The 11,068-nt window shown below is 35.8% G+C and overlaps 1 protein-coding gene across 1 annotated transcript; it reads left to right on the top strand.

The window, feature by feature from the left end:
• Positions 427 to 10,900, top strand: LOC109228645 ((-)-germacrene D synthase-like). Its single transcript, XM_019393804.1, has 7 exons — positions 427 to 925; positions 1,295 to 1,574; positions 1,689 to 2,058; positions 2,163 to 2,381; positions 2,498 to 2,631; positions 5,801 to 6,057; positions 10,526 to 10,900. Exons 1-7 carry the CDS (start codon positions 794 to 796, stop codon positions 10,814 to 10,816), a joined length of 1,683 nt encoding a protein of 560 aa, XP_019249349.1. The 5' UTR covers positions 427 to 793; the 3' UTR covers positions 10,817 to 10,900.

The raw sequence follows: 11,068 nt of genomic DNA, 5'->3' as shown, positions 1-11,068 counted from the left end.
CGGAGGAAGTACTTGTGAATGATAAAAGAGGCGAACATTATTTCGCTAAGAGACTTTGTGCTTTTAATAGTATAAATATAAATAGATAGATATAAATTTAAACCGAATAATGTAGCAATATTCTAATAGAAGGATCTATTGGGAAGTGTGTCAAACTAATAGAACGGAAGATATTTAAAAGAAAAAAATAATAAATTGTTAAAAAAAAAAAAAAAAGATAAGATTTACATGGTTCCACAATTTTGTATATTGTACAACCACACAAAGAATAGTTTTTTATTACTGAAGAGAAAGAAGTTGTGATGATGGTTTACAACCGAGGAAGAGATATCTATTTATCAGCACTCAGCAGAGCAATCGATTGAAATCTTCGGCGAAATGTGAACATAGGGTAGCACGGCACCGGCGATTGTGAGCAAATTTAATTATTTTACATTTTGCAGTCTTTCTCACATATCTTTTTCCTCTTTTTTTCATTCCTTTCTTTCTTTGACTTTTTCATTCATGTTCACATGGGTTTATTCCCATCAGGATTAACCAGCTGGCTCCTAAATCGTCATCAATATTCCCTACCATTTTTTGGAGCTTTATAAATAGGCTCGTGTCTTAGTGTACTAACTGGAACATAATTTCTTAATTCACCTGTCTTAGTTGCTACTACTGTTAAGTGTTACTAAACCCTAAAGCATATATTACTACGTCTTTCTCTCCTCCAAACGCATATTCGCAAGAGCCAAGAACTAGTTAAAAGTTCATATTTTGATATCCTACTGTTTTAAAACACGGAGAAAAAATGGATGGTAATGCTGGAGAAGTAGCTAATCCAGTGTGTGCTCTAACTGTTCTGGCAGAGGTTACACGGCGCTGTGGCAATCACCATCCTACTGTTTGGGGAGACCATTTTCTTGCATATGCTCATCTCTCGGTAAATTTATACTTTAAGAACCTCGTTTTTTTTGTTTTTTTGTTAGCATATTCTTCTTGTTTTTAACACACTACTAGCTATGTCTTTGTTCATTTATTATCAGTTGAAGCAATCCTATTGAGCATCTGCTTGTAAATGTTGACGTATATGACCGTTTCATCTAACATTTTAAACTATTACAGAGAACATGCTTTTAATTTATTTATTTAATTGTATCTTAACACGCCTCCTCATGTGCGAATTTGATTCTTTTTCATGGGCCAAACACATGAAAAATTCTTTTTTGATAATCGATGCACTTGAGCTCAAGATGTTGACTGTTAGAGCAGAAAGATATGAAAACAAAGTTATATTTATTCACTCGCACAGGGAGCTAATGAATGGGAAAAGAAACAGCATGAACACCTAAAAGAAGAAGTGAGAAAAATGCTAGAGATGTCTCCTTCGAAATCTTTGCAAAATCTTGACCTGATCAACGCAATCCAATGTCTTGGAGTAGCGTACCATTTTGAATATGAGATTGAGGAGTCACTGGCCTGTATCTACAGCTGTTATGACCAATTGAATGCTGAAGCTGATGAAACTGACCTCCATCTTGTTGCTCTACGGTTTCGATTACTTAGGCAACACGGTTATTATGTCTCATCTGGTATGTAATCTTAATTCCTCCCACTTGAGATTATGCAATAGTTACTCAAGCTAATTTGTTTGCCAATAAGAGTTTAATTTTTAAACACTGATCATATAAAATATGATGAAGCAGATGTTTTTTGGAAGTTCACTGACGACAAAGGAAATTACAAGAAAGCATTGGTTAGCGACGTGCAAGGATTGTTGAGCCTGTATGAGGCAACACAATTCAGAGTACACAATGAAGAAATACTGGACGAAGCAGTTAATTTCACCATCACTCATTTGAAGCTATTGTTGCCTACATTGAGCAATTCTCTCGCGATGAAAATCAGCAATGCACTAAAATATCCAATCAACTATACTATGGTGACAGTAGCAACGAGGAAATACATATCGTTTTACCAAGAAGATAAAGCAGAAGATGTGTTGCTAAATTTCGCAAAATTGGACTACAACATATTGCAGAAGATGCATAAAAGTGAGCTATGTGATATCACAAGGTAATCTGCAAGATAGATAATCACTAATTAACATGACAACACTGACTTATTTTTTTAAAAAAAAAAATTGCATCAATTTTCAAATCCAACTTTACATTTTTTAGGTGGTGGAAAGAATTGGACTTCGCGAAAGCATTACCTTTTACGAGAGACAGAGTAGTTGAATTGTACTTCTGGTCTTTGAGTGTGTACTTTAAACCTCAGTATAAGTTCGGCAGGAACGTACTAACCAAAGTCTTATGCTTCATTTCTATTGCTGATGACATTTATGATACCTATGGAACAATAGACGAACTCACTCTCCTAACAAATGCAATAGAAAGGTATTTTGTTTCTTCTTTTTGTAACATTAAGTACTGCTTAGCTTTTATTTTACCATGTAGTAATGTGTACCTAAATAACAAATTTCATTAACAATCTTACCTATATCTGAACGTAGGTGGAACATTGACGACGCTTCAGAACAATTACCGTCATATATGAAGCTTTATTACCTAGCTCTTCTAGATATTTACAGTGAAATTGAGAAAGAGTTGGCAAAGGATAACAAGTCATTTCAAGTCAACTATTCCAAGCTGAGGTAAACTACTTCGTAACTAGGGTTGGCAAAGGGCTATTTGGGTCGTATTTGAGCTGATTATGATGGGCTGACTCATTAAATATGTCATTGCCCAGCCCTGTCCAAAGTTTATCTGGGTTAAGATGTGCTAGGTCACAGTGGACTAAACAATGAGTTGTAACCCAACCTGTCCAAATTGACCCAAATCTTTGCAATATTCTCAATGAGCACCTTTTTAATTTTTTTTTTTATTTCAACAAAAAGAGGTTTTTCTTTTTTCATGATGTAGAAAAAGTATTTTCTTTTTCACAAAATGAGTACTTTCTTTTCCTGTTGTAAAATTGTTTCCACAAAAAAAAAGTTCTTTTTCATATTGTAGAAAAAGTATTTTCTTTCTTTAGTACTGTATTTTATTTTATTGTGATACCTAAAAAATAGCTCAGTAGCGTCCTTATTTTATTGATATAAATTTTATTTGTGTTTCTTCTATTGTGATGATGTGTTTCTCTTTATTTTCATATATTTTTCATATTTGATGATTAGTTTGTAGTTAGTTAAATAAGTCATTTGACATCATGAAAAGAAAATACGTATTTTGTTGAAATGAAAGAAAATACTTTTTCTACGTCATAAGAAAAATACTCATTTTGTTGATATGAAAGAAAATATTTTTTTCTAAATCATGAAAAGAAAGTACTCTAAATAACATTTTCATATTTTTATGGTGAGGTCGGGGTAGAGGGGGGATTGGGTGGTGCGTGGGCGAGAGTGGAGGGTGAGGTGGGGATGGGGGTGGGGTGGTGGGAGTTGATGGAGATGGGGAAGGTTGAAAAAAAAGTTTTGAAAAATATTTTTTTATTCTCTTGATACATAAAATACTTTGCACCAATTGGAGAAAAACAAATTCATAAAGACAATATTTTTCAAATATTTAGACTAATCAAACATGGGAAAATTAGAAAATATTTTTCTAAACATAGGTCTATGTAGAACTTTAAGATTGACCATTTCCATGGGTCAAGGTTGGGCAACATCATAAGCCCATTTGGGCTGATCTTTTTTGATGGGTTAACATGGGCTAGCCGAAAACAGCTCATCTTCAAAACATGTAAAAATAGCGTGGGGTAGCCACTATTTAAGGTGGTATTTATTTTTTATCCAGCAATTCTAATGTTGAGCAAAAATAGCCACTACTCTATTAAAATTGATATGAAAAAATATTTTTACCCTTTCTTCCATTGCTTTTCTTCCCAAACGCTCGCTTCTCTCTCAAGTTCGATGCAGAGACATGTTTTTGTGGATGCATATGCTGTTTGTGATAAAAATGCTGAATTGGGTTTTTTGATTCTTATGAATTTGATGGCTTTGAACAGTTACGAAGACGAAAGATGATATCTTGCTGTTTTTCTAACGAGGGTCAGCTTTGTCTTGCTTCGTGTGATTGCCCCTTTATTCGGTGTTTGCCTTCAATTTTATGTATGGATTCAATGCTAAATTGGGTTTCTGATTCTTGTTGATGCATGTGTTGTTGAAATGATTTGGTCCTTAACTTATAGTTACAAGCACAGAAATTAAGGACAGCTAGTCCTTAACTTAGAGTTACAAGCACAGAAATTAAGGACAGGTAGTCCTGAACTTAGAGTTACAAGTTCAAAAGTTAAGGACATGTAGTCCTGAACTTAGAGTTACTAGCTCAAAAACTAAGGACAGGTAGTCCTTAACTTAGACTTACAAGCTCATAAATTAAGGATAGCTAGTCCCGCACTTACAATAACAAGCTCATAGTTAATGATACTTGATCCTGAACTTAGAGCTGGAAGTTCAAAAATTAAGGACACTTGGTCCTTAACTTAGAGTTACAAGCGCAGAAATTAAGGACAGATAGTCCATAACTTATGAGTTATATGCACAGAAATTAAGGACAGATAGTCCTGAACATCGAGTTCCAAGTTCAAAAGTTAAGGACATGTAGTCCTGAATTTAGAGTTACAAGTTCCAAAGTTAAGGACAAGTATTCCTAAACTTAGACTTACACGCTCATAAATTAAGGACAGCTAGTCCTGAACTTACAGTAACAAGCTCATAAGTTAAGGACACTTGGTCCTGAACTTTATGAGCAGAAAGGTATTTTCGTCCGGGCGGATAAAGTTTATTAAAGCAGTAGCTAAAGACTAAAGACATTTTAAACAGCGGCTTAAAAGTAAGGGAAATTACCAGCTATGTCCATTTATAAGTTGCTCATTACAAAAATTGGCCAATTGATAAAATATTACTAATATTAGCCAAATTAGCCAATTAGCTATTTGTAGCAAAAAAATATCAAATTTTTGCTTCGTTTTGAGTGGGTGTTGTTAGAATAGATTGGGCACAACTAAGGAGCTTGAATCTCAGTTTTGGGATGATTTGGTGAAGTTTAGAGGTGGTTCGAATTGAAAATTCGAAGTAAAAGCTGAACTAAAAGAAATGATATATGTATCAAACTGTGTATCATTTGCGTATCACATATGTATCATATTTGTATCTATTGTGTATCACATGTATATCCATGTATACCAGTGTGTGAAATACATGCGTGAAACATGTTTGATACATGTGTCGCAGAAGACATTTTTGAACTTGATTCAATTACGAATTTTGATACAAAACCAGTCCAAATCACCTCCAATCTTCCTCAAATTTTGTATATTGACTTATCTATATATTTTCAATGAATTTCTACTATACCCATTGAAAAAGTTCCTTTTTGTTTAGATTTTTGGAATATTGTATAGATTTTTGTATTTCTTCACCTTATTTGCTACCCCGTCCATGAAATTTCCTTTCCGTCTTATATCTAATGTTGCTAATCACGCTTAAAAATGTGGAAGGTGATTTTTGCATGTGATTCTTTGAGAGAAAGAACCCTATTATTTGGTTTTTCAATTTTTGTTGGCTAGTTTTGGTAAGTCTATAACTAATGGTTAGAGGTTGGTAAGCTGAGATTTATTAGGGACATTTATGTAAGTTTCCCTAAAAGTAAATACATGTCTTATTTGTGGCTAACTATGCACTTCCCCCTCAAAACTTCCGACCCAAACCCATTCAAACGGGTTTGAGTTAGTTTTGCCACCCTAGCAAATAGTTATTCATAATCCACCGAATTAAATTTTATGCGAATTCATGAGTGTGTTCTCTTGATTATATTCTTTCAGATGAAAAAGTTGATAAAGGCATATTTTCAAGAGGCCAAATGGTGTCATGGGAATAACGTCCCAACAATGGAACTGTATGTGAAGAATGGAATTCGATCTAGCACTATCCCATGTCTTGCGACTCTCTCTTGGTTAGGCATTGGAAATGAAGCAACGAAGGAGGCACACGACTGGCTTGCAAGTGAACCTCCAATTCTGGTTGCTTCTTCTATCATTGCTAGATTATCGAATGATATCGTATCACATGAGGTTAGTGGTGTACGCAAAATTTTTTGCAAGCAGTGTCACATTTAAAAGGGTAAACAAATAAATTTTAAACGACGTCGAAAAAAAAAAATTAGATCATATCAATCATTTTAAAGATGCTAAGGGACTGGGAAACTTAAAAGAACAAAAATGTGTTGGTTGGGGCCCAAACCCCAGAACCATACTCAAGAATTGCAGCACCTAAACTAGCGGACCAAGCAACGCAAATTTACCAAGTGTTGTCATTCTATATTATGTATAATCATTTGTTATTTTTTGCATATTATTTATATGTGTATTTAATGAAATTTTCCGCCGAAGCAGTGTTACGGTGACACTGCTTAGCCTAAGGTAAATCCGCCCCTGCATGAGGTATACTATACTTAGGAACTAAGTTTTGTCGTTTTTTAGTTCAGCCCCGGATTATTAACAAATAGTACATACTTATTCCATGAAGTATTTATGAGTTCAACAAAAGTTATTGTGCGACCTTAATTAGTTGATCAAGGCCTTAGGAGGCAGATTCAGAATTTTAGCTCTGTGGGTTTAGACTCAGGTTTCAACCGCTAAACCCATTGCCGTATTTGAGTTATGGGTTCTGTTGTGAATCAAGCTCACTCAATGAGGACCTATGGGCTAGAAGTGGTGAATGAGACTGAGTCAGTAAGGATTATTGGGCTGAGTAAAATATTGGAGAGTTTTATTTGGGATCCAGGCCCATTTAGAAAATGGTTAAAAAGTCCTAGCAGTTAGAGAGAAAGGATTATGCGTATTCTGAAGAAAAATGTCTGTTCCTCTCAACTCCTTTCTCTGAGTCTAAGCTTCTCATTTCCCCTTCTTTATCTCTAATCCTTAGCTACTTCTACATTCCAGTATTTCTCATTGTAATTCAGTAGTTAATCTTGAATTGTTATCCAAATCTGTAATTGAGTTCTATTTCATATTAATATAGTAAGAAGTTTGTCTATTTGTTACATTGGTGCTTTCATCCATCGAACTCCAATGGAGGTACTCGATCGATTCAGTGGCAGTGGCAACCCAGAGAGTTGGCTTTTTCGGGCCGAGCGGCACTTCACTTACCTTGGCTTCACCGAGAAGGATTGGTTACCTCTTCCTTCCTTTTACCTTGATGGTGAAGCTCTTAATTGGTTCAATTGGTTGTTTCAGAACAAGCAATTTTTCGATTGGACGCATTTCAAAGCAAAATTTGCTCAGCATTTTCGACGACAAACAGCCATATATTCGGTGAGGTATTTCGGCGGTTCCTCACCTGTTAATTTTGAGTATATTAATACTGTCCCTATAGTTTCACAATCAACTATGGTGTCTCCCTTTCCTGTTTTGAGCCTTTTTCCGAGGACATCAGCATTTGAAGCGGCTTATGCAACTGAAAACTTAAAGGCGGACCATATGTTCGATAATTTGCCAGTGAAGTATGAAAATGTAGATTCCTTGACATTGATTACTGGAAGTACTACTGAAATTGTAAATCTTAAAGATATAGAAGCACCTCAAATTCGGAATGCAAATTCAGTAGAGGTAGTGGATTTGGTACAGGAACCTTCTGCCATCACTGAAGATCATGTGCTCGACGAAATTTCACGCGCCGTAGTGAGCTCCGACTTGCATGATCTTAATGCTCCTGTCCATGAGGGAGACAGTTCTGTCACCTTCCAAACCAAAGTCCATACGGAGGTGTTAGATGATACCACCGGATCTGATGATTGGGAGGAAGAAAATTTACGAGATTCTACTACAGCCGGGGTGTTTGACAAATTTCCTCAATGGGATACATTAGATTCCCTGGTTTTTACTAGCAAAGGAATTGTGGTGTCGAATGCGAGTCTGAGATTTGATGTAATAGAGTTTCCATTTGATGATACCCTATGGTTTGGTACAATTCCGTGGCTGAGTAATTATCTTACAGAAATTGGTGGGGCTAATCACAATCAGATGTCGCTTTTTGGCTTACACAACTGTAATTGGGTTGATACTGGGCAAGAACACAATCTTCCAGGATTCTTGTTGTCTAAATCCAGAGATTGTGCTAGGGGCAGAAAATAGAGCGAGGGCTCCAAGCATTGGATGAAAATTACTCCAAGCTATCACCGGATATTCGGGTCGATAAAGCTGATGGCCACTTGTTTGCTTTGTTTGGTCTAGCTCATGAAGCAAGGTCTGCTTCATCGTATAGTATCTTTGATCCTAGTCCTTATCTTGATTATCCTAGCTTGCCCATGTTAGTAGTCTTCATAATAGAACACAAATATGGTAACTGCATTTGCTCTAGTAATGATGCAAGGGATTCTGGCTTACCAACTAGTAGTTATGTGGACAAGGGGTTGGACAATGGCCGGGTATTTAAGGTTGGTTCAGGTACAGTTGATATGAGTGTTGAACATAATGGAAATTCCATCAACTCTTGTGCAATGTATAAGCTACTGGGAGAGTCTATAGCAAATTCATTTATGTGTTCTGTTAATGATACTACTACTCAAATTGAGGAGCAACACATAATTAATCAGCTGAGGTCTTTTTCGAGTGGAATGGCTCTTGAGCTAAGTGTGTTACACCATGCTTTAACTTTCACAATGGTGCTATGGATTAATGAAACTATTATCATCGGAGACGCACCTCTTGCATTCACAAAGAAGCCTTCATTAGGGATTAATTCTACATTCTCTATTCCCTGTGACCTGTTCATGTTTGATATTCATGAAGTTCTAGTTAGTTGTTACCAATTTCTTGCTGGACAGTCTAAACTACCATGCTCTCAGCTTGCACTTGGGCTTGCTCACTACTTAGAGGTGATACCTTGTTTGCTTTCAGCTTACAATCATGATCAGCTTTTACACAGAGTTTATGGCGCTACAAGCAATTATGCATTATGGATTACGTCTGGCACGAGTCCTACCAAGTTCATGCCATCAGATGTATGGAATCTTCTTCAAATACGATTCTGCGACATCACAGTTTGGTCTGTTGTCATATTTGGTTCTATTTTGGATGGTGATTTTTCTTCTACTGTTGAATTTCTTGCTGACATGAGACAAAAAGGGGGCTGCATTGTTAAAAGTTTGGATATAAATTCTCTATCTGGCGTCTTAACTGTAGTTTTACAACTTGTGAGCAGACAATTGTTCAACACAGAGAATACACATGAGGATGCACTACTCACGTTCATAGGTGCACTTGCTAAAACTTCAGTTCATTACACTGCACTAGTACATGTTGTTTCTGCTATTCCTTTGGCGCTGACTTGTGGCGAGTGTGCTACCATATTTTTCACGCTTAACAACTCAATACCAAACAACAACCTTGGTCATGTTGCTAGGACAAGGATCATGGAATTCAGGGCTGTACTTAGTGCTGGTGCCGATGCTGAACAATGTGTGTTGGAATCTCATGCTGGTGGTTCTTTCACGGTTACAAGGAATGAATTTGGTGACAACCTTGGCAGGGGCACAAAAATTGCAGTAATTAACTCGACAGTTGAACAGCAGGAAGGTGTAGCGAATTTTGTTAACATCTTTGCCAATTATGATGCATTTATGGTGGCACAGTTGCATATGCAGGAAGGCACCAATTGCATTTTCTCACAAACATACAAAAGGGAATTGGACTTGGATGTTGCCACGGTGAATGCTACGTTTTCCATTGGCGAAGTAGTCTTTCCAATATACTTTACAAGGGAGTACTTAGCAACTACTTTGGAAATGAACTGCCACATCTTTTATAATGACATGGCTTATGTGAAAACAAATTGGTCGAAGCAATTTCATCGTCAGCATGCTCCTGTACTTGACACATATACTCTTGTTTTGTGTGAATTGCGCAAGAATTCTTTTGACTTCGGGAATTCCATTGATGAGCAGAACCTATTTGATGGCGATTATATTCTTGACTTGAACCTTGAGGACAAGGTTCTTTTTGAGGGCGGGAGTATTGTTGCGAATCAAGCTCACTCAATGAGGGCCTATGGGCTAGAAGTGGTGAATGAGACTGAGTCAGTAAGGATTATTGGGCTGAGTAAAATATTGGAGAGTTTTATTTTGGATCCAGGCCCATTTAGAAAACGGTTAAAAAGGCCTAGCAGTTAGAGAGAAAGGATTATGCGTATTCTGAAGAAAAATGTCTGTTCCTCTCAACTCCTTTCTCTGAGTCTAAGCTTCTCATCTCCCCTTCTTTATCTCTAATCCTTAGCTACTTCTACATTCCAGTATTTCTCATTGTAATTCAATAGTTAATCTTGAATTGTTATCCAAATCTGTAATTGAGTTCTATTTCATATTAATATAGTAAGAAGTTTGTCTATTTGTTACAGGTTCACATTTCAGTATTTTCAGCAACTTTAATGGTTTTTGTACAAATAAGTTTAGACTAAAATTACGGGTTCAAATGAACCCACACCTACAATTGTTCATACCACTTTTGTCTAATGCTTGTCGCTCTTATAGTTATGGATATGCAGAGAGAGCAAGAAGGAGGAGATATATCAGGTGTCAAATGTTATATGAATGAATATGGCGTCACAAAAGAAGAAGCATACATGGAGATTAGGAAAATAATTGACGGTAGTTGGAAGGATTTGAATCTAGAATGCCTAAAATCTCCAGTTGTACCTAGGGTTTTGCTCATGCTAGTGCTCAACCTTGCTAGGATGTCGAAGTTCTCATACAAAGATGAAGATTCTTATACTTTCTCCAAAAATAACTTGAAAGACATCATCTCTGAGGTGCTAGTTGATCTCATTACAATATGAAAACTTGAAAAGAAAAAACAAAAAGAAAATGGAATAAAAATGAAAACACGTATTGAAATTCTCTAGAATGCTTATATTGTTATTTTTAATCAGTTTATTTCTGTTGAAAGGAGAATATGATATATATGTACTATATATCATTATATTTGTAATAAAAGAAGTTCCTAATTTATATGATACATATATTGAAAGAAGAATATATATATATATATATATATATATATATATATATATATATATATATATATATAT

Source organism: Nicotiana attenuata, chromosome 7 (assembly GCF_001879085.1).
Source record: "Nicotiana attenuata strain UT chromosome 7, NIATTr2, whole genome shotgun sequence".
In the NCBI taxonomy this organism is placed as follows: Eukaryota; Viridiplantae; Streptophyta; class Magnoliopsida; order Solanales; family Solanaceae; genus Nicotiana; species Nicotiana attenuata.
Note: the sequence above shows the minus strand (reverse complement) of the source record. Positions and strands in the feature narration are given on the sequence as shown.

Coding starts and splice junctions, on each gene's coding strand:
- LOC109228645 (XM_019393804.1), top strand. CDS start 794: ATGGATGGTAATGCTGGAGAAGTAGCTAATCCAGTGTGTGCTCTAACT. Junction 926..1,294: donor TTGCATATGCTCATCTCTCG/GTAAATTTATAC, acceptor TCACTCGCACAG/GGAGCTAATGAATGGGAAAA. Junction 2,632..5,800: donor ATTTCAAGTCAACTATTCCA/AGCTGAGGTAAA, acceptor TCTTGATTATAT/TCTTTCAGATGAAAAAGTTG.